We start from the raw sequence: 27297 nt of genomic DNA, 5'->3' as shown, positions 1-27297 counted from the left end.
TCAGTTACATCGCACTGTAAATTTTTGCTATAAATTCTGTGTTACGATCGAGCCGTCCACTATCACCTGATTAAGGAGCGTCGCTCCGAAAGCTAGTGTGCTTCCAATTAAACCTGTTGGACTATAACCGGATGTTGTGTGATTTTTAACTTTGTAAATCCATCAGGTAGTTGATGATAGCAAACAGCAATTTATTAGCCATTGACAGCATGTATTTGCAATGAAGTGTCACATAGACCACCCACGTCCCCTCAGACGTTTCCTTCATTTCATAGCGTGAAGTGGACAGGGCAGCTCTGGGTTTGTAGTGCTTCACCAGATGCACAGAAGCTGGGAATTCTGTGGGAATAGAGAACCTACCTCGGTGAGGGAGAGTTAGCATTACAATACCAAGGAGGTATGGTGAATAAGTAATAAGACAAGCTGTGGGTAATTGCATGTGGTAATTCACAGGGAGAAACACTCCATTAAACTCCCCAAAGCTGACACAGCCGATTTTTGGTAAAACACAAGCCAAAGTCAGTTAATTGGCTAGACTCAGCTGGCAAACTGTACACGTAGCATGAAGTCAGCTCCTTCAGCAAAAAAATGCAACATTTAATATTATAAAAAACAGGGGATGCGAGAAAACTGAAATACATCAGCTCTGATTCCTCTACATTGGGGAGACTGGGCACCTCCTAGCAGAGCGCTTTAGGGAACATCTCAGAGACACCCGCACCAATCAACCACACCGCCCCGTGGCCCAACATTTCAACTCCCCCTCCCACTCTGCCGAGGGCATGGAGGTCCTGGGCCTCCTTCACCACCGCTTCCTCACCACCAGACGCCTGGAGGAAGAACGCCTCATCTTCCGCCACAGAACACTTCAACCCCAGGGCATCAATGTGGACTTCAACAGTTTCCTCATTTCCCCTTCCCCCACCTCACCCTGGTTTCAAACTTCCAGCTCAGCACTGGCCCCATGACTTGTCCAACCTGCCTAGCTCCTTTTCCACCTATCCACTCCACCCTCTCCTTCCTGACCCTTCATCCCCTTCCCCACTCTCCCATTGTACTCTATGCTACTCTCTCCCCACCCCCCTCGAGCTTCTCTCTCCACGCTTCAGGTTCACTGCCTTTATTCCTGATGAAGGGCTTTTGCCCGAAACATCGATTTCGCTGCTTATTGGATGCTGCCTGAACTGCTGTGCTCTTCCAGCAACACTGATCCAGAATCTGGTTTCCAGCATCTGCAGTCATTGTTTTTACCTTGCACAGAGAACACCGAGTTAACATTTCGACTCCAGTGACCTTCTAGATAGTAGCAGACTTACTAAGATCATTTTTTGAATCATTTGATACCATCAACGTTCCTGAATTAGTACAACCCGCTTAAAGCACCACATTCACAGTTCTCCTCATTGCCCAGCAAGACCCGCCCCTCAGCGCTTCGAACACACTGATTGGTTCATTTCTGGACCACCTCGTGAATGGTACGGATTGGAAATACAATCCCGTTCCGATTGGTCGGTCTGTTCAGTTCCCCTGCTCTAATTGGTCTGCTCAGGGTCTGTTTTCTCATTATGATTGGGTTGTTCAGACTTGCAGTAACGATTGGTTTATTCTGGTGCCGCCCACAAATGGTTTGTCAGCTTTCTTCCTCAGCTGTGATTGGCCGGGACCCCTGCCAGTCAGTGGAAAGGCGGCCTTGTAGCGAGTAAGGCTGGACTGGAGCCTGGGCCTGGGCCTGGGCCTGAGTTAGGTGATTGACTGGCCTTTATTTCTGATGAAGGGCTTTTGGCCGAAATGTCGATTTTCCTGCTTTTCGGATGCTGTGGTTTTCCAGCACCACTCAGATCCAGAATGGGGACTGGCTCACCTTAGGCTGAGTTTAGTTTGCGGAAGCACTGTGGCTCTGCTATTGAAGTATACGCTCAGTTAGCTCTGGAACAGTCTGAGCTGGTTCTTGTGTCCGAGGTAGTTGGTAACTGAATATCTGGTCTGTGTCCGATCAGTTCACGAGCTGCATGATCCAAATGGGAACTAAACTCTAACAGTTGGACGTAGCTGTACGGTATTTAGGCAACGGGAGCATGTGGTTAGACAGTTTGTATTCTGGATTTAATCTTTCTTAGCGTTATTCTTGAAGGAGGACTGAAATTTTAATGCCCGTAGGTTTATTGTAATCTGTGTTTTTAATGTTGGCTGTTTGAGAACTTTGCAGCGTTACGGTTCAGCGTGGTTTCATGCTCAGAATATGGAGTAATGAAGATATACACTACGGTCCAACTCGTCTATGCTGACCAGATATCCCAACCCAATCTATTCCCACTTGCCAGTACTTGGTCTTTATCCCTCCAAACCCTTCCTATTCATATACCCATCCAGATGCCTTTTAAATGTTGCACTTGTACCAGCCTCCACCATTTCCTTTGGTGGCTCACTCCATACATGCACCACCCTTTGCATGGAAAAAGTTGCCCTTTAGGTCTCCTTTATATCTTTCCCCTTTCATCCTAAACCTCTGCCCTCTAGTTCTGGACTCCCCCACCCCAGGAAAATACCTTGTCTGTTTATCCTATCCATGCTCCTCATGATTTTATAAACTTCTGAGGTCACCCCTCAACTTCTGACGCTCCAGGGAAAACAGCCCCAGCATATTCAGCCTCTCCTTATGGCTCCAATTCTGGAAACATGCTTGCAAATCTTTTCTGAACCCTTTCATTCCAAAAGTGGCTTCACCAATGTCCTGTACAGCTGCAAAATGACCTTCCAACTCCTATACTCAATGCTCTGATCAATAAAGGAAAGCATACCAAATGCTGCCTTCACTCTCCTATCTACCTGTGACTCCACTTTCCAGGAACTATGAACCTGCACTCTAAGGTCTGTTTGCTCAGTAACACTCCCCAGGACCTTCCCGTAAAGCGTAGAAGTCATGCTCTGATTTGCTTTTCCAAAATGCAGTAACTCACATTTATCTAAATTAAACTTCATCTGCCACTCCTCAGCCCATTGGCCCTTCTGATCAAACATGTACTTTGTGGTAACCTTCTTCACTGTCCACTACACCTCCAATTTTTGTGTCATCTGCAAACTTACTAACTATATATCTCATCTGTTCACATCCAAATCATTTATATAAATGCAGAAAAGCAGTGGACCCAGCACAGATCTTTGTGGCACTCCACTGGTCACAGGTCTCCAGTCTGAAAACAATCGTCCATCACCTGTATGGCTGCTTTCCTGTCCTCGCTCTGTTCATTTCAGAAACCTACCCATATTCCCCACATATTGCATTTTGGTCTTCGGCAAAAACATCTGAAAGCACAATTTTACTTTTCCCAGACACATTTTTAATCAACCTATTCTGATAGGACACACGTCAAGGGCAGGTGGAACTTGAACTTCTAGCACAGAGGTAGGAACAATGTAATAAACATAGAAATTGCTAGTAAAGCACAGCACGTCTGGCAGTATCTGTTAGAAGAAATCAGAATTAATTTTTTGGATCTGGTGACATTTCCTCAGAACTGGCCAGTTTTGAGGAAGGGTCTCCAGACCTGAAATGTCTGAGCTTTTCCTGCAGTTTCAATTTTTGTTTCTGATTTACAGTATTCACAGTTCTTACTGTTTTTGTTTAGGTAGGAACACTAATATTCAACTTTGAGAATGTCCTCTTACACCACCTAAATGCATAAGCATGGTAGTCCTGCCAATACCATTACAGTAATTTGCTTCTTTATATTTATTTACTGTTGTATTAATAGTATTTCTTTCATTCACTTAGTGTTTATTTCATGCTGCCATGATTTTATTGGCAGAGTATGTAACAGTATTCATGAGCAGAATTTCACTCTTGTGCAATATGAATCTTTCAAAGATGTCAGTCAGTGCAGCCCTCAGCTTTACCTCATTGTTGCTCCACTTGGCCCATGCATTCCCTCCACAGTTTAAAATTTGCTCATCTGACATTCTGTTGTAAGAACTAACATTTTGAATAATTAAACATTAGGAAGGCAATCTTCTTTGCCTCTACAGCTGTCTTTATGAATTTTGCGTTCAATTTACATCTTACGCTCACCTTAATCTGGTCCATCTTCTTCCTCTTTCCCCTTCTTTGACATCTCTATTTCCATTTCCAGAGCTATAGTAATCACTGATATCTATTACGAACCCACCAACTCCAACAGTTATATTGACTATATATTCTCACACTCTGTTTCCTGTAAGGACTCCATTCCATTTTCCCCAGTTTCTCTGCATCCATGCATCAATTCTGATGATGCCACCTTTAGAAGGCGAGGCTTCAGAAACATCCACCTTTTCTTCTTCAGAGGAGGATTTCCTGCCACTGTAGTTAGCAGGACCATCGGGTGTGTCTGACGCACTTCCTGACCTTCTGCCCTCACCCCTTCCCTCCTACAACAAGGGTGGAGTCACCCTGGTCCTCAATTTCCACCCCGCTAGACTTTACATCCAAAGGCTCATAAGCAGCCATTCCTAACCCCTCCAGTCAGATGCCACGCAACCAGACACATATTCCCCTCCTTCCCTTGTTAGCCTCCGGGACACTTCCTTGACTCCCAATAACCCCATGGAACTTTCCCATGCATTCACAGAAGATGCAACACTTGTCCGTTTGCCTGCTCTCTCCTCACCTTCCAAAGCCCCTGATACTAGACTCAAACTGTGAACTGCTTTTTTTTCTACCCATAAATGCTGCCAGACTTGCTCAGTTTCTCTAGCACTTTTTTGTTTTAGATTTCCATCATCTGTAGTTCTTTAGTGTTTATGGGACTGTGTGAACATGTGGGTTTATGGATGTATGTGGCAGAAATAAGGGAAAAACAGCTATTTAAAATCTGATTGAAGATTTGTAGCTCGGGTATCCGTTGTGCAGAACCACAACAAAAACAGCTATACATTGTTGGGTGTGTATAGTTATTCTCAACAGATAGATTAATACTCTTTCACATTGAAGAGAACTTTGAGTAATCAGTGAGAAAATCAAACAGAGAATATACTTAATGTTGAAGACTTCAATCTGCATTACCATGATTAGCTCAGAAGTGTCACCTTTGACTGTTCAAATGTTCAGCAAAATGGAATGGGGAATAAACCAACTTGAATCTTGGAAGCAGAAAGTAGGAAACTACAGACTAGTTAGTTTAACGTTTAGCATTAGGAAAATTGTTGGAATCCTAATTAGTGAGTGGGGAAGAACATGGTCAATGGAACATAATGTGGAAGATGTGAGGAATCCTATCCTCTGACCTGCTGGGCGGCAAGGTGGCACAGTGGTTAGCACTGCTGCCTCACAGCACCAGAGACCCGGGTTCAATTCCCGCCTCAGGCGACTGACTGTGTGGAGTTTGCACGTTCTCCCCGTGTCTGTGTGGGTTTCCTCCGGGTGCTCCGGTTTCCTCCCACAGTCCAAAGATGTGTGGGTCAGGTGAATTGGCCATGCTAAATTGCCCATAGTGTTAGGTAAGGGGTAAATGTAGGGTTAGGGGTGGGTCGCGCTTCGGCGGGTCAGTGTGGACTTGTTGGGCCGAAGGGCCTGTTTCCACACTGTAAGTAATCTAATCCATTAAGGAAGTAATAACATTTGGAAAGTCAAAATGCAATCCATCAGAGTCTATATGGTTTTATGAAGGGTACATTATGTTTGACTAATTTGCTAGAGAATTTCCTGATGAAGGGCTCTGGCCCGAAACGGCGAATTTCCTGTTCCTTGGATGCTGCCTGACCTGCTGTGCTTTAACCAGCAACATGTTTTCAGCTCTAATTTGCTAGAGATCTTTGTAGTTGTAACAAGCAATATAGATCATGGGAATCTTGTATATGTAGTATATCTAGACTTGCAGAAGGCATTTGATATGGTGCTATACAAAAGTTAAGATCATATGGGGGTTGGGTAATTTATTATTTTGGATGTAGGCTTGGCCAACTAACAGAAAGCTGGAAGTCAGGATAAATGGTCTTCTGGTTGGCAAGATGTAACTGGAGGGGGTTCCACATGGTTTGGTCCTTGGGGCCCCAACTATTTACAATTTATATTAATCGCTTGAATGTGGGGATAGAAAGTACTATCACACATTTTTCAGATGACTGAGATAGCTGCTTTTTAGTTCTCAGCTTATATAACTTGATAATTTCTCCAATGGTGGGAAGAGGAGGCAAACGAGAAGAAATCATTTTCCCTGTTGTTGCCACAGTGCAAGCTCTTTACATTCCTGAAAGAATAGAATAGAATAAAATAGCTGGGAAGGTAAGTTGCAATGAAGAAATAACAAATTTGCAAGTAAATATAGGGAGGTTAGGTGAATGGGCCAAAATTTGGGATTTAATCGAGGATAAGCGTGAGCTTACCCGTTTTGAATGAATAGAAAGGCAATTTACTTTTCAAGAGAAGAGTAACTTTAGAGTGCTTCGATGCAGAGTGGTCTGGGTTCCATGTGCATGAATCACAAAACTAATAGGTAGGAACAGTAGGTAATAAGGAAGGGAAAGGCAAGTTTGGCATTTATTGCTAAAATAATAGAATGTAAAATTGGGGAAGTGTTGTTGCAACTGTACCAGGCATTGGTGAAACTACACCTGGCATATTCTATATCAACCTGGTCTCCTCACTTGAGGAGGGATGTAATTGCTTGGAGGTAGTTGGGAGGAGGCTTGCTAGATTTATTCCAGAGATAAGGGGATTGAAGAGAGATTGAGCACTTAAGACCTATACTCTCTGGAGTTTAAAAATTTGAGAAGAAATCTGATTGACGTATATAAAGGTGCTAAAGGAGATTGACAAAATAGATGTTGAAAGGATGTTTTCTCATACGCAACAGTCTAGAACAAGAGGCCATAATTTTAGGATAAGGTGTAGCAAATTTAAAACAGATGAGAAATTATTCTTTTCAAAGGGTCATGAATTTGTGGAATTCACAATCCCAGAGTGTGGTTGTTGCTGGGACATTTACTAAATATTTAAAGAGGAGATAGATAGATATATTTTTAATTAGTAACAGATTGAAAGATTATGGCAAGCATGCAATAAGTGGAGTTGAGGCTGAGACAACATCAGCCATGATCATATTAAATAGCAGATTAGTCCTGAGGGCTAGAATTGGCTACTCCTGCTCCTACTTCTTACTTTCTTACCAGTCTATTCTGTGCAGACATTTTAGGCCATTTTAAAGTTTTTTTTAGTGCTTGTAACCTATTTTATTCATTGTGTAATGTGGCACTGCTGTGTGAGAAATGGGCGAAAAGATACATTGCATGATCCAAAATATGGCACCAATGAGCTGCTGCTGTATGCCATCATTTTTCTTGGGCCTCATGATCACATATTCTGCTGTTAGAAGCTGTTAAGAAATGTGGAATTTCTGCATGTCTATACTTGAAATGTACAGTGGAACTGACAAAAATCAATGTCAAATTACATTGTTTTTTGTGAAGTCAGATTTTGTGTGGGTACCCTGTGGAATGATGTGCATCTGCATACTACTCAGGGTGAAATATATCAACAAAGCCACAATGTGAATAGTTGTTAATAACCTGTTAGATGGCCTGTGGAATAATATTATTAAATGTTATAATCGACCACATATTGGACTGTTTTCTCCATCTGATATTAGTACACTGCAAAATTGATCTGAGGGGTCCAACCCAGACGAACTGATGCCAGTAACCTCTGGCTGCTCAACAGTTGTTAAACACTAATAAGTAAATGCCAATGCAATTCCCAATTAATCTAAAAGACATTATGAATTTGAGAAGTCTTCCCTGTAATAGTGTATTGTTTGATAACTTATTATTCTATTCTATTCTATTCTATTCTATTCTATTCTTTCAGGAATGTAAAGAGCTTGCACCATGGCAACAACAGGGAAAATGATTTCTTCTCGTTTGCCTCCTCTTCCCACCATTGGAGAAATTATCAAGTTATATAAGCTGAGAGCTAAAAAGCAGCTATCTCAGAACTTCTTGTTGGATTTAAGATTAACAGGTAATTGAACGTTTTAAATATTAGATTTAAGATTTTACTCTCTACTTTTACACTTAAAGCATTAACATTTTATCAGTGCATCTTCTCATTCTTACATGTCTGTGACTAGAATGTTGTTGTTTGATTAAATCGCCATGTACAAATCCGTGAACTCAGTTATTTAAACATGTTACTACTGTGAACTATGTATACTTTATTTAATAAATAGAGTTAATGATAAATCTGTATATTAACATTTTAAAATAAAATTGAGAAAACATCTCAGAATAAAATTCCAATGTATATACATTATAGTCCAAATTACATTTAATGTTAAATTTCATTATAACCCTATTCTGAAAGAGAATTTCTCAAAACAGTCTTCAGATAATGTTATGTTTTGGATGGAACAAAAGTTGAAGTGCTTCACTCGATCTTGAGACAATAGCTTGGCACTTGAGAATCAGTCTGCTTAAGGTAAATGCATAGATGAAACTGTAGCAGTTTTTGGCTTTTGTCAATTCACAACTGAGAACCAAAATTTAATTTAGTCAGTGATGATATGGTTTCCTAGTTTACTTCCTGCTGTGGAATGCTATTTGAATTGAAGAAGGATCATTAAAAGTTTTAGAAACTACATTAAAAGAAAAATCATGTGCTCTTTCCACATAGCTCTGCAAATTTCCCCTTAAAAATGTTTAGTAACACTCCCCAGAACCTTACCATTAAGTGTATAAGTCCTGCTAAGATATGCTTTCTCAAAATGCAGCACCTTGCATTTATCCGAATTAAACTCCATCTGCCACGTCTCAGCCCATTGGCCCATCTGGTCTAGATCACATTGTAATCTGAGGTAACCCTCTTCGCTGTCCATCACATCTGCAAACTTACTAGTTGTACCTCTTATGTTCGCATCCAAATCATTTATGTAAATTACAAAAAGTAGAGGACCCAGCACCGATCCTTGTGGCACTCCACTGGTCACAGGCCTCCAGTCTGAAAAATAACCCTTCATGACCACCCTCCATCTTCTACCTTTGAGCCAGTTCTTTATCCAAATGGCTGGTTCTCCCTGTATTCCATGAAATCTAACCTTGCTAATCAGTCTCCCATGGGGAACCTTGTCGAACGCCTTATGAAATCCATATAGATCACATCTACCACTCTGCCCTCAATAAATCCTCTTTGTTACTTCCTCAAAAAAATCAATCAAGGTTGTGAGACATGATTTCCCACACAAAACGGCATGCTGACTATCCCTAATCAGTCCTTGCCTTTCCAAATAAAAGTATTAGTTACATGGCAAAAGATGTGTTGATTGACAAGATTTCCAAAGGGGAAATTGTCTTGTAACTAAATTGCTGTAATCTTTTGCAGCAGTAACAGAAAGGTTCAGTAAGGGTAACGCTGTTGATGTGAACATGCACCTTCAGGAGATATTTGATTCAGATACACACAACAGACTTGTGAGGAAAGTTAGAGGTTATGAAGAAGTAAAAGGGTCAGTAGCAACATGGATACAAAGTTGACTGTTTGATAAGAAACCAAACAACAGACAGTGGATATTTTTGAGGCTGGATGAAAGTTTGTAGTGTTCCCCAGGAAACTGTTTTGATACCTTTTACTTTTTTGGTATTTATTAATGATCCAGATCTTGGTATGCAGGAGACAGTTTCAAAGTTAGCAGATAACGCAAAAATTGTAAATGGTGAGAACAACATAGACAAGATTGTGGAGTGGGAAGATAGGTGGAGATTGGGTTGAATACGGAGAATTGTGAAGTCATGTATTTTGGTAGAATATTGAAAGACAATATAAAGTAGGGGCTACAAAGTGGGAAGGGGCTAGTGAGTGGACCAAGATTTAAAGGTGCACAGATCATTGAAAGTGGCAGGACATATGGTAAGAGCTGTAAAAGCAGAGTCCTTGGCCTTAATAATAGGGGCATAGAGTACAAGAATGAAAAGGTGATATTGAACTTCTTTAAGATTCTTAAAGTTGTTGGACGTCAACTAAAATATTAAGTACAGTTCTGAACACTATACTATAGGAACGATGTGATTACGTTGGAGAGAGTACAAAAGCAATTTACAAGAATGATCCCAGGAAACTTCAGTTACGAGGGTATGTTGAAGAAGTTGTGACTGTTCTTCTTGGAGAGAAGAAGGCTAAGAAGAGATCAACTTATTCACACAGAGTGGTACGTTATGGAATGAGCTGCCAGAGGAAGTGGTGGAGGCTGGTACAATTGCAACATTTAAAAGGCCTTTGGATGGGTACATGAATAGAAAGTGTTTGGAAGGATATGGGCTGTGTGCAGGCAGGTGGGACTAGATTGGGTTGGGATATCTGGTCGGCATGGACGGGTTGGACTGAAGGATCTGCTTCCACGCTGTACATCTCTCTGACTCTGTCTGATCCAGATTTTCAAAATCACAAGTAGGCTGGATAGAACAGACATCAAGAAATGATTCCCTTTTATAAATGGAACAAGAACAAGGGATGTTTTTAAAGTGATCTGTTGAAGAAACAAGGATGAAGTGCGAAAAAACGTTTTCATTTAGCAATTATTTAGGGTATGGAATGCACTGCCTAAAATTGTGGTAGAGGCAGGTTCAATTGAGGCTCTCGAGGGCATTGCATATTATTTTATCCAAATAATTATTCAAAGGCAAGAGATTGTACCTACATCATTACCTAGAGACAGTGTGCCGAAAGGCCTCCTGTGCTGTAATATTTCATAAATAGCTTATACAAATTATTTCTTTTTTGATAGTGTGTTTGAATAACAGATGTATCAGACGGTTCAACATTAATTTTTCATCTGTTATGTGTTGGCCGATTTCACCAATGTCTATAATGTATGTTATTATTTTCTGCACTGTACTATACTTGCCAGTTTAATTTCATTTGAAATCCTTGAAATTATGCACAATACACCAAGGACCAGATCACATCAAAAACAGCAGTTGTTTGAAGATCCTTTTGAAGAAAATATTTTCCTTTAACATCCTGTTGATCCTTCTGCTGCAATATTTCCTTGGTTACTCTCTTACTCTTAGTATGTTTATACAACATATTTGTGTTTTCTCTGATTTACTTGCCAGTATAATTTCATACCTACACTGACAATTTTCTTTTCAATTTCACCTCTGCATTTTCCACACTCCTCTGAAATTTCTGCAGTGTTGAGCTCTCTGCAACTGACTAAAGCTTCCCTTTTTTGCCTTATCTTACCACAAATGCTCTTTGAGATCAAGGTCTGAGGACGAGTCCAGATTTACAAGCCCCCAACTATCCCCACTTTTCTTCGAGGAAATATATTTGTTCTGAATTCTCTCAATCTGAGACTGAGAAACAGACTCATTGCTTTTGACACTAATTTACCTTTAAGTAGCAATTTTGCCAAAACACATTACTACACCTTAATAACAGTAACCTTTTCCCAAATCAAACTTTTACTGTAGGCTTCTATTTAATATTTTCCACGCTGCATGAAATCTAACTGAATTATGATTATTACTACCAGAAAGCACTCCCATACTTTTCTATTTCACTTCAAAAAGCCCTAAGTTCAGAATTGTCTATTCTCTTGCTGGATTTGCTTAACTCTGGCTACAAAATGATCTTCTGAAGCATTCTAAGGATTTTATGCTCTCTCTCCTTTAACACTGATCTTATCCAAGCTACTACTAGGTTGGTTGAAGTTTGCTACTATTACTTCCCTCCTGTTTCTGACCCTTAACAATTTCTAGATATAGTTGACTATTAAGAAGCCTGTAATCTACTCTCAGGAGTCTGTTTTTCTCTGTTTTTCTGTTCAATCTATATAATGTAATTTGATGACCCAATCTAGCGAGTAATTATCACTTCAAAAATATTTCATCTACTTCAGATAAAATAGTTCGGCATGCTGGGAATCTGAAGAACTCCTATGTCTGTGAAGTGGGCCCGGGCCCAGGTGGCATCACTCGGTCAATTCTTAATACTGGCATTGCAGAATTACTTGTGGTTGAAAAAGATACTAGATTTATTCCTGGTTTACAGGTAACAACTTTACTTAGTAATCAAATAAATTAATGTAAATAAGCAGTATTGTAAGGTGGTTTGATTTAAACTTTACAAGCAAAAGGCAGCCAAGACAATGATGGGAAAATAAGTAAAACTGTCAGTATAAATATGATATTAGTTTTTTTTTAATGCTTATTTGGATTTGGCTTCAAATAGTTAACCTGATATTTTCTCAGTTTTTATTGTTACATAAAACCCAAATTGTTTGAGTTCTAGTAGCAATTTCCAAAAATAAACAGAAGTGTTTTTCATGTAAAATTGTATTTGAAAATCATCATTATCTTGAGGCAAATACTGGATCCCTTCACCAAAATAGACCTGTCATGTAAGGTCTAAACACTATCAATGTTGTTCTAATACTTATGCAGAGCCTTCCCATTTCCAACTACCGTAAATTTCATTCTATTCATGTGTAGAATACTTTGAAGTAGAATTGCCTCCATCTTGATGCCCCAACTTAATCTTTTAAGTAAATAAACTATGAAGTCACTATACTGAATTCTGTATTAATCACAGTTTCACTTGGAAGGTGCGGATAAAAGACAAGAACTTTGTAACATAAGTGTCACTTTGTATCCATGTAGTTGCTGGCTGAAGCAGCACCTGGGAAAATGCGCATCATTCACGGAGATATTCTGACCTGCAAGCTGGAAAGGGCTTTTCCAAAGCATTTTCAAAATGTGTGGGGAGGTGGTAAGTTTTGTTTGGTAAGAGATTTTAAGATATTATAGAGTCATAGAGTCCTATAGTGTGGAGACAGGCCATTTGGCACAAACTGGTCCATGCTGACCAAAATACCCATCTACACTAACCCCATTTCCCTGCACTTGGCCCAATCCTTTTAAACCTTTCCTGTCCATGTACTTATCCAAATGCCTTTTAAATGTTCTTAACGTATCCTCCTCAACAATTTCTGTTGGCAGCTCATTTCATATCATAGAGTCATAAGATGTACAGCATGGAAATAGACCCTTCGGTCCAATTCATCCATGCTGACCAGTTATCCTAACCTAATCTAGTCCCATTTGCCAGCACTTGGCTCATATCCTCTAAGCCCTTCTGCTTCATATACCTATCCAGATGCCTTTTAAATGCTGTAATTGTACCAGCCTCCACCACTTCATTCCACACACTCACTACCCTCTGCATGAAAAGGTTGCCTCTTAGGTCCCTTTTATATCTTTCCCCTCTCACCCTGAACCTATGCCCTCTAGTTCTGTCCCCCCCTCCAAGGGAAAAGACCTTTTCTATTCATGCCACTCACGATTTTGTAAATCTCTGTAAGGTCACCCCTCCGCCTACAACACTCCAGGGGAAACAGCCCCAGCCTGTCCCTATAGCTCAAATCCTCCAACCCTGGCAACATCCTTGTAAATCTTTTCTGACCCCTTCAAGTTTCACAACATCCTTCCGATAGTTTCACCCTCCGTGTTAATGTTGTCTGTCAGGTTCCCTTTTATTCTTTCCCCTCTAACCTTAAAGTGATGCCATCTTGTCCTCAATTCCCCAACCCTGTGAAAAAGACTGAGTACATTCACCCTATCCATGCCTCTCATGATTTTATACACTTCTTTAAGATCTCCCCTCAGTCTCCTACACTCTAAAGAAAGAAGTCCTAGCTTGTCCAACCTCTCCCGGTAACTCAGACCATTTAGAATGGGTTGCACGTTTCGATTCATTAATACATAAATCCCAGAACTTCTTTTCAGTCACATTCTCACGATAACTTAAGGTTTTATAACAAAAGATGACATCTCAGCTCAGGCAATGCATTAGAGGGGTGAAGTCAGAGCCTGTCTGTATCACAGTGTTGAGTCAGACTAGTTTTGTTTCCAAAGTAGAATTTACAAAATATTAAATGTATTGACTGCCTGCATTGACTACTTTCAGATTGTGCATTATTTGAGCAAAATAGAATGCATCTGCAAATTCAAATTCACCCCGTACACTTGTGTGTATATGCATGAGAGAGATTTTGTGTGTGCATGAGAGTGTAAAAGCTTGGTAAAGGGTGTGTAATGGAGTTTAAGCCTGTGAGAAGGTGTGGGGGTGTGTGTCTGTGAGAGAGAGATTCTGCGTGAGTGTATGAGTATGAAAGAGTGTCTGTGTGAGAGAGAATGTATCATGTCACCTATAGTGCGACATGAACCCAAGATCCCACTGGAGGCCATCCTCATGGGTACCAAACTTGGCTATCAGCCTCTGCTCGGCCACTTTGCATTGTTGCCTATTCAGAAGTCCGCCTTGGAGGATGGTCACCCGAAGATCCAAGACCGAATGTCCCTGACTGCTGAACTGCCCCCCAACTGAGAGTGAATACCCCTGTCTGTTGATTGTTTCGCAGTGTCCATTTGCTTGGTCTTGCTAATCTAGCATACCTCAGAGTACCCTTGCCTGCAGTGTCTGAGATCGACAATGTTAGCTGATTCACATGAGTACCTGCCACGTATACGGTGGGTGGTGTCCCCATGGGTAATGGTGGTATCCGTGTTGACAGTCTGACACACCTTGCAGTGGTTGACATGAGAGGGTTTATGGTGTTGTTAGATGTTGTCCTGAAGGCTAGGCAGTTTGCTGCGAACAATCGTCTGTTTAAGGTTTGGCAGTTGTTTAAAGGTGAGAAATGGAGGGGTAGAGAAGTTCTTGGCAAGATGCTCATCCTCATCAATAATGTGTTGCAAGCTGCGAAGAACATGGCATAGTTTTTCGGCTCCCGGGAAATACTGGACGATGAAGGGTACCCTATTGGGTGCAACCTGTGTCTGTTCCCTGAGGTGGGTCATTACAGTTTCCCGCTGTGGCATGTCAGATGAATTGAGTATCGTACCCTGGTTTTATGACCGCATCCTTGAGCACCTTCAGGTGTTTGTCACATTCGTCCTCATCTGAACAGATCCTGTATATGCATGGGGATTGTCTATTGGGGATGGCTGTTTTAATATGTTTAGGGTGGAACTGGAGAAGTGCAGCAATGTGAGGTTATCTGTGGGTTTGCAGTAGAGTGAGGTACTCAGATGCCCATCCTTGATGGAGATGCATGTGTCCAAGAATGAGACAGATACTAAAGATTAGTCCATGGTAAGTCTGGTTGGATGAAACTTGTTGATATCACTGTGTAGTGGTTGCAGTGACTCCTCGCCATTCTTCCAGAGGAAGAAAATGTTGTCAAAATATCTGGTGCGTTGTTTGTTGGCGCAGGTCCTGTGCAGCAAAAAAGACTTGTTCAGATCTGTGCATGAAAATGTTGGCATGTTGGTGTGCTACTTTGGTCCCCCATAGCTGTTCCATGTGTCTGGATGAAGAACTGTTTGTCAAAAGTAAAAACATTGTAGTCGAAGATAAAGTGGATGAGTTGTAGGATAGTGCTTAGAGATTGGCAGTTGTTGGTATTGAGTACTGGAGCTGTTGCAGCGATGCCGCCATCATGGGGGTTGCTGGTGTAGAGTGCTGAAGCATCCATTGTGATGAGGAATGTTCCCGGTTGGACTAGTCCTTGGGTGCTGGGTTTCTGTAAGAAATCTGTAGTATTGCAACAGAAACTAGGGGTCTCCACTACAATGGGTTTCAAGATGCCTTCGACGTAGCCAGAAAGGTTGTCACACAGGGTCCCATTGCCTATTACAGTGGGATGTGCAAGTGTGTTGGCTTTGTCTATCTCCGGAAAGCAGTAGAAGTCCCCTATGTGAGAAGTACATGGGATGAGGGTGCATAGGGAACCCTGAAGGACTGGATCAAAAGTCTTGATCAATGTGTTTAGTTCACGGGTATATTGTTTGGTTGGATCGACTCTGTAGTTGTCTGTAGCATACCTGGGTGTTCGGTTGTCGGTACACTTCCTTGCAGTAGTCTATTCTATTCTGAATGACAATGGCGCCTCCTTCATTTGCTGGTTTGATGACAATGTTGCGATTGGTTTTGAGAGCATGGATGGTGTTGTGTTGTGATAAATATTTTAAAATTAATAGAATTATGGTCACTGGTCCCAAGGTGCTCCCTCAATGTCATCTCAGTCACTTATCTTACCTTATTTTCCAAGAGTAAGTTGAGTTTTGCCCCTTCCCAAGAAGGATCCGCTATATACTGCTTGAGGGAACTTTCCTGAAGCGCTTGACAAACTCCACCCCAGTCTATGTTAGGAAAATTAAAATCCTCCACTATGACAACCCTAATTGTTCTGCAAGTCTCCCCAATCTCCCTGCATATTTGTTTATCTAATTCCCGTTGTCTATTTGCTATAATGTCACCATCTGCTTTTTATTTCTTAGCTCCACCTACAAAGCTTCACTGGATGATTCTTCAGTAATTAGTTGATCTGAGAATTTTTCCTCCTTAGAATTTGTTTTAACTTCATTGCTTTAATAAAAGAATATGCAAAATATGAATTCAAGATGCTAGTTGCATCTACCTCATGTCAATGATGCTTCATTGTCGCTATAAGTTATTGAATAATTCAATTTTTCAAAGATTAGTCATTGATTTAGTGTTATTTTAAATGTCATATTCAGATCATAATACACAGTTGATGTATAATACAACAGTAAAAATCATTCATGACAAATTGGTAAATAAGACGTAGAAAGTGAAAAGAAAAAGACTTAAGAGTCATAGAGATGCACAGCATGGAAACAGACCCTTCGGTCCAACCCGTCCATGCCGACCAGATATCCCAACCCAATCTAGTCCCACCTGCTAGCACCCGGCCCATATCCCTCCAAACCCTTCCTATTCACATACCCATCCAAATGCCTCTTAAATGTTTCAATTGTACCAGCCTCCACCACATCCTTTGGCAGCTCATTCCATACACGTACCACCCTCTGCGTGGAAAAAATTGCCCCTTTTATATCTTTCCCCTCTCACCCTAAACCTATGCCCTCTAGTTCTGGACTCCCCAACCCCAGGGAAAAGACTTTGCCTATTTATCCTATCCATGCCCTTCATAATTTTGTAAACCTCTATAAGGTCACCCCTCAGCCTCCGACGCTCCAGGGCAAACAGCCCCAGCCTGTTCAGCCTTGTTTATGAATACAATACTTTTTCAACTATAATTAAAAGTGTGATCTCTCTGTTGACATGCATTGAGTTAAAACCGTGTGCCAGGTGCTACAGAAGTACTGTAAGTTTTCTAATGCTTTAAACCAGTGAATGATTTGCCTGTAAAATGCAAGTTCTTGATGAGGTCAGATTTTCTAACATATAAAATAACATACTAAAATATCTGTAAACCTGAAGCTAATCTTAAATAGTTATGTAACTCACAAACAGAATTAACAGAAGGATGAAATGAATGAGCCACATTGTTTCTGAAATGGGTAAGTAATGTAGAAAGATGACACTTAACAAATACCCTGGCTATTATGGAACCTGAATTCCACTAACAAGTCATCAAACTAAAGTCTGATTTCACTGTTAGGCTGCTTAATAGGGCTCCTTCTTATGGAGGAGACAGCAACATTTGCAACTATTCATGCTTATCTGATAGTCAATTCAAATATTTATTTGAGTAGGGAGGAGGTAAATTATAAATATGTTCATTGTGACTATACAGCAGGTTCATTATTAAGTTAAGAACTGTGGTTTCTTGCAAGTAGTTAAGCTTTATGATAAGAACCCTTCTGGTTAACCTCTCATCACATGTTGCTGTTGATATAGCCTTAAAAATAACTTAGGAGTTTTTGTAATCGTAATGGACAATACAGTGCTATTGAAGTGCAGTTTCTATTATACTATATCAAAAACAACAGTATTCCTGATATCAGTGCCTGGGGGACACCAATATTTACTTGCGTCCAGCCAGAGAAATTGTTGTCCACAACTAATCTCTATTTTGCAAACAGTTTAGTGTCACTGCCCTTTAATCCCATGGTCTTCAATTCGCTACAGTCTGATATATGGCACTTCAAATGAGTTTTCAAAGTCCAGCATTTCAGATATGTCAGTTGAGGGATAAATATTGTCCGGAACATCAAGAAGTCCCAATCTTCAAAAAAAAATCTTTTCTCGCATGAAAGAGCCGATGGAGACTCTGTTTAGTGTGTCATCCAATAGTCCAGTGACTGTCCTCTTTTTATCTGTCAGACAGGGCTCCTTGATTGGACCAGATAAACAAACCAGTCAGCAGACTCATATATTCTATGAAGTCCACCTGGCTGGCCTCATTACAACTCTGTCTCTCCCCAGCCCCCCCTCTCTTTTGGTAGTCCCTTTTGGGTTCCTCCAACTCTGCGTCTGATGTGGGTGGCGTGTAATGCACAGTAGCTTGCCTCTTGTTCCCAGAATTTCAGAAGAAATTCATTCTTTTCTTCAGGCAGCAAGGCATCAAAGCAGCACCGACGCTGTGTATATTTCTGATTCGGAGATATCTTCAACACATGATGGAGAGGGAGGACCCATGGGTTCTGTATCAATCAAGGGCAAGAGGAACAATGCAGGTTTTGATCCCATGCTGTTTGCAAATTTTCAGCTTTCATATGGTCCACATGCTTATTCAGGACCATTGTACCTACCCGAATGTCATTCACTGGGCCTGAATTCAGGTTGATCATGTCGTGTCTGTTCCCTTGGTTTTACACCAAACTTCATTTCTCGAAGTAAACGGTCTCTCTTGCTTAGCAGAGTCTTGTGTTCAGCAATTGCATTCCTGATACCTTCGCACACACGTGCACACCCCCTCCCACGTATAGGGAGATCAAATTTAACCTGGCAAGGCAGTTTATCCCCATTAGCAACTCTGGAGTAATCCCTGTAATTACGTGAGGTGTGGTTGTATAATCAAAGAAGTAATGGGATGGTTTATTATCTAGTGCAACTGAAGGCTGTTTCTTTGAGTCTGCCTTAAAAGTTTGGTCTGCTGTTTCTGCTGGACTGTTAGATGATGGATGATATGGAACTGTCCTTATATTGTCAAATACCATTCGACTTTAGGAAATACTCTAATTTACTGCTGGAAAAAATGGCCCTTTATCTGTGACCAACACTTCTGAGTCCATGTATTGCAAAAGATCTGCACAGGTTTTCTATCGTTGTCCGTGCAATTGACAATGAATTTGTGCACGCCCAGCGACATCGGCGCATTCATAATGACTACGAACATTGACCCCATGAAAGGGCCTATATAATTGGCATGCAATCAGATCCACGGTTTATATGAACGTGGGGAGCTGTGGGCAGTAACTTTTGTTTTTGTTAACAATCTGGGCACTGCCCCATCAGCGTAGCTATGTCTACATTCATTCCTGGTCATCAGACATAAATTAGAGTCATATAGTTATACAGCACGGAAACAGACTCTTCAGTCCAATTTGTCCATGCCAACCAGATATTCTAAATGAATCTAGTCCTATTTGCCAGCATTTGGCCCATATCCCCCTAAACCCTTCCTATTCATGTATCCATCTAGATGCCTTTTAAATGTTGTAATTGTACCAGCTTTTACCACTTCCTCTGATAGCTCATTTCATACATGCACACCCCATTTCTGCTGATTAGGCCTCCTTTAAATCTTTCCCTTCTCATCTCAAACCTATACCCTTTAGTTTTGGACTCCCAAACCCTGGGAAAAAGATCTTGGCTATTCACCTGAACCATGCCCATCATGATTTTATAAACCTCTATAAGATCACCCCTCAGCCTCTGATACTTCCCGGAAAACAGCCCCAGCCTATTCAGCCTCTCCTTAAAGCTCAAACCCTCAAACTCTGGCAATATCCTTGTAAATCTTTTCAGACCCCTTTCAAGTTTAACAATATCTTTCCTATAGCAGGAAGGCCAGAATTGAACGCAATGTTCTGTAAATGGCCTAACCATTGTCCCATAAAGCCGCATCATGGCATCTCAACATCTGTACTCAATGTTACTACCAATAAAGGTAAACATACCAGTCGCTTTCTTCATCCCTGTTTATCTGTGACTCCAATTTCAAATAACTGAGTTTGCACTCCAAGGTCTCTTTGTTCGGTAACACTCCCCAGGACCTTACCATTCAGCGTATAAATCCCGCCCTGATTTGCCTTATCAAAATGCAACAGCTCATATTTATCTAAATTAAACTCCATTTGCCACTCTTTAGCCCATCGGCCCATCTGGTCAAAGTCCCATTGTACTCTGAGATAAATTTCTTCGTTGTCCACTACACTAGCAATTTTGGTGTCATCTACAAACTTAGTAACTATTTCTCCTATAATCACATCCAAATCATTTATACAAATGACAGAAAGCAGTGAATCCAGCCTGATCCTTGTGGCACACTGCTGATCACAGGCCGACAATTTGAAAACAACCCTCAACCACCATCCTCTCTCTCCTACCTTCAAGCCAATTTTATATCCAGATGGCTAACTCTCCTTGGATTCCACATGATCTAACCTTGCTAGTCAGTCATGTGGAATCTTGTCAAATGCCTTCTTGAAGTCTGTACAGATATCGTCAACTGCTCTGCCTTCATCAATCAATCTTCATCAGTTTTTCAAAAAACTAAATCAATTTAGTGAGTTTTGAGAAGATTTGTAGCTCAGGTTGAGATTCTGGATGTAGGTTTACTCACTGAACTGGAAAGTTCATTTTCAGACGTTTCGTCACCATACCAGGTAACATCTTCAGTGAGCCTCCGGACAAAGCACTGTTGATGAGCCCTGCTTTCTATTTATATGTTCGGGTTTCTTTGGATTGGTGATGTTATTTCCAGTGGTGATGTAATTTCCTATGGCAATGTCATTTCCTGTTCAGCTGTGAGAGAAAGTGTTTCCATAAAAATTTAAAACCATTACAGACTCTTCCCGTGGCAGTATCACCGATGGTGTATCTGCCGGCAGGAGGTGACTCACTGCAGTTGCATTTGCTTTTTGGCCTCTAGGACAGTGTGCTAGCTTGTAATCATATGCACTTAGTATTATAGCCCACAGCTGAATTCATTCTAAGGCGATGGGCAACACGGTCTTGACCTCTTTAAGTAGACTGAGCAGAGGTTTGTGTTCCATTATTATTATAAATTTATGTCCGTAAAGGTATTAGTGTAACTTCCTGACTCCAAAAGCTGTTCCTCTTCACTGGGCCAACTCCTATAGATAAATGGCGACCTGTGGTGGACCTTATCAAATTTCTCCATCATCTGTGGAAAGATTGGCCAGGCTGGTGATACCACACTTGGCAGTCTCACATATTGGTACAAATCTTTATGGGTATTAATTGTGGCATATTTCTGGAAATCCTCATGTAACCCCAATCGCAAGTATGCGTGCTCAGTCCAACTTCATGAAGGGAACACACCCCCTTCCCACTAATTCCCAGCCTGCCAGCTTTGTACATCACTCTTTTGTGCGAGGGATTAGGTATTTATTCATCTGCGAAAAACAGTTTGCTTAAAATGCCCGCAAAGGTAAACTGACCCATGCAACTTCACAATCCGTATGACTGGTGCTGTCTATTTCACAAACTAGATGATTCCTTCACTTTCCAGCCTTCTGGTTTCAGTCTGTACTTTTGCCTGTAAAGTGAATGGCACTGAGCCGACCAAACTGAATTGTTGAATTGGTTCTTGGGCAACATGCAAGGTCAATTGGCTCCTTTTGATAGGCTCTAGAACTTCTTGAAAAAGTTCCAGATACAGTAGCGCCTCAACATACAAATGACCCCGTTCATAAACAAATCATTGATCTGCTTTCCTACACGCTTGTTGAAGGTAAAAGCTCTAGGGCCCCATGTAATCTCATTCAGTTTGTCTTTGGCGCGTGCGCTGTGAACAGCGTTCGTTGCTACGTCCAAGCATTCTTATGCTATGTGAACAATGGGAAAAATTGACTCGGTTCACAAACCGGGTCCCAGAACGGATTAAGTTTGTAAGTCGAGGCGCTACTGCATTTAATTTGGACTTCACTCAGGCATCCATTTTGTAATTGAAAAATGTTGAGCCAATCTAGCCTTTTACTCTAATTGCTGGTAACTGAATCAGCTGCTTCTCGTAAGAAACTGGAACTGAAGTTGTACCTTTTTAAGCTGTAAAGATTCCCCAGTGTAAATTCTCAGTCTAGCTCAGGTCTTGTGCAAACTTAAGGGTTGAAGTCTAGAATGAATTTTGTTTAAGACTGGTTCTGCAGCACTGAAATGGCTGTGCCAGTATTTACTTGCATTAAAAACTAGTGATAGTTTAACCAGACATTTATTTTAATTGGTTCTGAATTTGGATGTTGTAAAGCAATTTAACTGTGTTACAAACAAGATGAAGGTGGACTTTCCAGGTTGTGCACTTTCTTGGATACCGGCCTATAAGTTCTCTTACTCCATTCAGGTCTTGTGGGATGTTTTGCTCTTCCGAGTCGGCAGCAACTACAACGGCTTGCTGGCCCGGATCGTGAAGAAAATGTTAACCGTTTGGCCAAGGCTTGGCTTTGTTTTGGGGTTTGTTTGTGTGCTGATCTCGAGTGCCTCTGTTTTATGTTCTGAGTGGGGCTATGCAGTTGCCTTCACTCAAGTAGTGTTCCCCAAGCTCAATCGGACTATTGACAATGTTGATTTCCATTGGAATACCCAGCAACTTATATGCTCCACCTGTTGCAAAAGCCAGTTGTAGTGTCTGTTTGAAGCCCAACTGGACTTCACTGGTAGGTACTTCTGCATGGTTGCGTAATTAATCCCACATTCCAAACAGTATCTCAGCAGCTTATTAAGTGTTAAACCAAAGTCATACCTAGTCAAAACTCCGAGTGCTGATTCCCCTGGTTCTTGAATTGCCAGATAAAATTGACATCTTAAAATTAGAGGAAGCTTGGGGTTGTAGTATTTCTTTACTAAATAGCCAGCTCTTGAAACATTTTAGTATCTGGTACCTCAGGGAAATTTAGGCTCCTCATAACCAAAACAGCTGCAGGTCCTCAAGCTGTAAGGAGAATTACTCATTGTGGCAGATAAAAAGCAATGTCATTTGTCTGGAAAAAATAGTGCACTCTTTTCATGTACTGGGGCCAATCTTCAGCAGGATTGATTGATCTTTAAGCTTCCCAAATAGCACTATGATGCCAGAAGTATTCACCTCAACTCAAAGATGACTGCTTTGTGTGAATTTCTTCAGGATTGTGCTTTCCTCTCATTGCCACTGAAGTAATTTCACAGAGACCAGTGTCCTGTCATCACTTTTATTTACATGTGAAGAGTCCTTGACACTGATCCAGCTCCCTAGAGCCACCTTTCTGTGACCAGGATGTCTGATACTCCTGGTCCAGCTCCCTCAGAGGTAGCTCTGAGTGAACAGAACCATGGACACTCCCCTTTTTTTTTCTTAAAACCCCCACACTGCTGCCTAAATGCAGTAGTGCTTATATTTTCCCCAGCACCCATGTTGTGTTTGTGCAGGTGTGAGACACAGTGAAAGACATAAGGTGCATGAATCTTTATTCAGTTTCCTTCACCAGGGAGAAAGGAAACACCCGAATGGCCAGTGACATGCAGTGCCCTTCTCAAAGGGCAATGTGATGTGATCAAACAGTGAAGGGGAGGGCAGGGATTAAATCAAAATAGAGTTGGAGGGAGAAATAATGCACTCCACTCCCTGCAGCATCCACCTCTCCCTGAACAACTCCAAGGTGCTGGTGGAGACTGCGTGCTCTTTCTCCAAGGACACTCGGGCTCTAACATAACCACAGAAGAGGGGCAGGCAGTTGGCCCTAATGACCCTCTCCACAGCCCGCTGCCTGGACCTGTTTATGGCCATTTGGCCAGACCCAGGAGCAGGCCCATGAGGAGATCTTCAGCCCTGCCCTCCCTCGCCGTACCGAGTGTCCGAAGGTCAGTAGTGTGGGACTGAAGTGCAACCAAAAGCAGAGGAGGTGGTTTTTAAGAAAGTCAAGAAGGGAGTGTGCAAATGCCTACACCCAATATACACATGGTCCACAGCGCCACAGAACAAGCAGTTGGGCTGGGAGTCCATGAACCACCGCAATCTACGGTTGCAGGGGACCGCTGGGTGCAGCGCATTCCACCCCAGATCCCCGAGAGAAAGGGGGAGGACTCCCACATATAGAGCCCTCCACTGGTGATTCCCATCGCCTGGTGGCAAATGGGCACGGCCAGGCGTGTCCGGACGCTGGATGAGGGAGAAGAGGTGAACTGTGTGCAGCAGCAGCAGTCGCTACAGAGCCTGCCTTTTTACCCCCGAAAGGGAACAAAATTAAAATTCCAGAAGCAGCTCAGGTTGTGGGGCAGAGGCTCCCATGGGAAGTACGGGACCTTGGGGCTAATGTGAACTTCCGCCCGGGCTGGGGTGAGTGCAGACGGGATCCCACCGCACACCTGAGCATCCTCCAACTGGTGCACTACGTCAGGTCCGAGCACCACCGTTTTAAGGCGACGAATAGTGGTGGCCACGTACTGGACGTCCACTGCTGCCCTGCTCACTATGTCCTGCGGCAGCGTCCAGCCCAGGCACCTAGCACATCCCTGACCCTGGTCACCCTCGCCGCCATGGTCCTCCCCTCAGACAGCCACTCGAACCCACGAGTACAGAGGTGCGGATTCCTGAGCAACAGCTCCCTGATGACAGCTGCTACTCCTGCTGGAGGGTAGGTGTGGTGTGATGCGATTTGACCATGTTCCAGACAGTGATCAGGTCCCGGTAAAAGATCGGTAGCGTCTTGAGGGCTACCTCCAAACTATCACGGCCGACGAACAGGAGCTGCGTGGCGTAATTGAGGTTACACACCTGGCGGAAAAAAATACGTCGCCAGGGTGCACCACCTAGGAGGAGACTCGACGTAAAAGGTACCGCTGCAAGGTCTGAAGGCTGAACGTCGCGAGCTGGGTGCGAACGCACACCAGCGACTGACCGCCCTCCTCAATAGGGAGACTCAGAAGCTGCGCAGCGATCCAGTGTCTCTTTTTATCCCAGAAGAAGTTGACCAACGTTCTCTGGATGTCAGCGACAAAGCCAGGAGGAGGGACCAAAGTGACCAGCCCATACCACAGCATGGCGGTCACCAGCTGGTTTATGACCAGCACTCTGCTCCTGTAAGATAGCACTGAGTAGTCCTGTCCAGCGGCCGAGGTGAGCCGAGACTTTGGCCTCCAGCTCCTGCCAGTTGGCCGGCCAGGATTCCTCAGCCAGGCTGAGGTAGACGTCCACATATAGGAGATGGGTGGTATTCTAGCTGAACCTCCGTAAGTCCTCCTGCAGGGAGTCCACCCGCCACGGACCGACCAGTAGTCCGGAACACTTGGCCCAGTTGATCTTGGTGGAAGATGCTGCCAAGTACATGGCCTGGCACGCGTGCATCCTCACCAGGTCAGCGAAAGTGAGGAGCACGTAGTCGGCATAGGCAGAGAGGACCACCCCCGTGCCTACGTTGCGCAGAACCAGCCCCGACAACCACTTCCGTAAGAGGCGCAGGACAGGCTCCACGGACAGGGAATATAGCTGGCCAAACAGGGGACAGCCTTGACGTACTCCTTTCCTGAAGCGAAGGGACACTGTCAGGGACCAGTTAACTTTAACCAGACACTCTGCAGTGGCTTACAAAAGTCTGATCCAGGTGACAAACTGCGTCCCTAACCCTAATACCTGCAGAGTCCTGAGCAGGTACTCGTGATCGACCCTGTCGAACATCTTCTCCTGGTCGAGAGACAGGAAGGCACTCGGCAGACCAGCCCGTCGAGAAATGGATCAGGTCCCGGACCAGGTGGACGTTGTCGTGTATGCTCCGGCCCGTGGCCGTGTCGGACTGGTCTGGGTGAATCACGTGGGCCAGCACGGAAGCCAGACGAGAAGATAGCACCCTGGCGAAGATTTTGTAGTCGGTGTTGAGGAGTGAGACCGAATGCCAGTTCTTTAAAGAACGAAGGTGCCCCTTCTTTGGCAGCAGGACAATGGCCACCCTGCGCCAAGAAAGGGGCAGCTCTCCGGCATTTAGACACTTTCCCCAGGATCTGTATATAGTCGCCTCCCAGGATGTCCCAGAACGCCTTGAAGAACTGTTGAGGTGGGGGAGAAGGAGCTCACTGACAATGAAGGGCGGGACATCGGAGATCACGATCCTCTGGGCCGTAACCTCCAGAGGGTCAACGGACAGATGTGACCCGCCCACAGTGAGGCTCCTCTCCACGGCCAGGTGGACCGCCTACTCGTTCTTAAGGAAAAAGACGGCCTTCCCGTACATCCTGGCTGTAGCGACGACGGCCGGTGGGCTGACCACACTAGCCATGGCAATACTGCAGGCCTCGATGGTCATGTTTGGATGGGGATAGGCCTTTACCCTCATTCGTTTAGTCAGGTGCCTGAAGGGGCTCATGGTTGCAGCCGGGGTTGGAGCAGCCGAGACTAAGGCAACGGCCACTCTGGCGTAGGTGCGGCTGGCCCTGCGACCTTTGGGCTCGCCATGTTTTGCTGTCTTTCACAGGCTTGACAAGAGTCTAGTCGGATCTCCAGGCACCAGCAGCAGTGGAGGCAGGCCTCGGGCAAGTCCCAGGCAGTACCGGAGTGAGTCCCAGGTAGGCCCTTGGTCACAGCAGTGGGGGCAAGCCTATTTTGGGAGGGGGGGTCCCCAAGGCAAGTCCCAGACAGCCGCAGTGGAGGTGGCATCAGGTCGCAGCAGTGGTGGAGGTTGTGGAGAGGGGCCCGAGGTAAGTCCCAGGCAGCGATCGTGGAGGCAGGCCTCAGGCAAGTCCTAGGCAGGCCCTCGGTCGCAGCGATGGGGCAGACCTGTTGGGGAGGGTCCCCAAGGCAAGTCCCAGGTAGCCCCAAAATTTGAGTCCCAGGCAGCAGCAGTGGAATTGGGCCTCTAACTGCAGCGGCAGTGATGAAAGTCCTGGGAGGGGCCCCAAGGCAAGTCCCAGGCAGGAGCAGTGAGGCAGGCCCCAAGCAGTAACAGCTGAGGCAGGTCTGGGCGGGGTCCCAGAGACCAGCAGTGGGAGTGGGCCCCAGGTCAGCAGCAACACTCCCTTGACCTAGGTGAGGCCCAGGCTGCAGCTCCAAACGTAGGCCCAGGACTCGAAGCTCTCACCTCTTTCTGCCTCCTTCCTCCCTTTTAGCTCTCTGGATGTGGGGCAGCTGGTCCAGGGACAGTTCCCTTCCTCTCCGGCCCCTTCAAGGAGGAGAGTCCTTGTGCGTGTGCACACATTAACTCTGATCTAGCTCTCGAAAGGAAACATCCGAGTGGCCAGTGACAAGCAGTGCCCTTCACATCAAAGGGCAATACTGTGTGATCAAACAGTGAAGGGGAGGGCAGGGAGTAAATCGAAATAGAGTTGGAGGGGGAAATAATGCATTCCTCTACCTG

At 43.5% G+C, this 27297-nt stretch overlaps 1 protein-coding gene across 4 annotated transcripts in view; it reads left to right on the top strand.

The window, feature by feature from the left end:
- Positions 1–1651: 1651 nt before the first annotated feature.
- tfb1m (transcription factor B1, mitochondrial) overlaps positions 1652–27297 on the top strand; it is a 68211-nt gene continuing 42565 nt past the window's right edge. For 2 of the 4 annotated variants that reach the window (XM_060830972.1, XM_060830975.1), the window contains exons 1-4: positions 1652–1744; positions 7838–7990; positions 11865–12016; positions 12625–12733. In XM_060830972.1, coding sequence (XP_060686955.1) covers positions 7858–7990; positions 11865–12016; positions 12625–12733 — 394 coding nt within the window. In that variant the 5' untranslated portion in view covers positions 1652–1744; positions 7838–7857. The other 2 variants (XM_060830974.1, XM_060830973.1) reach the window with 2 other exon arrangements.

Source organism: Hemiscyllium ocellatum, chromosome 10 (assembly GCF_020745735.1).
Source record: "Hemiscyllium ocellatum isolate sHemOce1 chromosome 10, sHemOce1.pat.X.cur, whole genome shotgun sequence".
NCBI classification, from domain to species: Eukaryota; Metazoa; Chordata; class Chondrichthyes; order Orectolobiformes; family Hemiscylliidae; genus Hemiscyllium; species Hemiscyllium ocellatum.
This window is presented reverse-complemented; position numbering and strand designations above follow the sequence as displayed.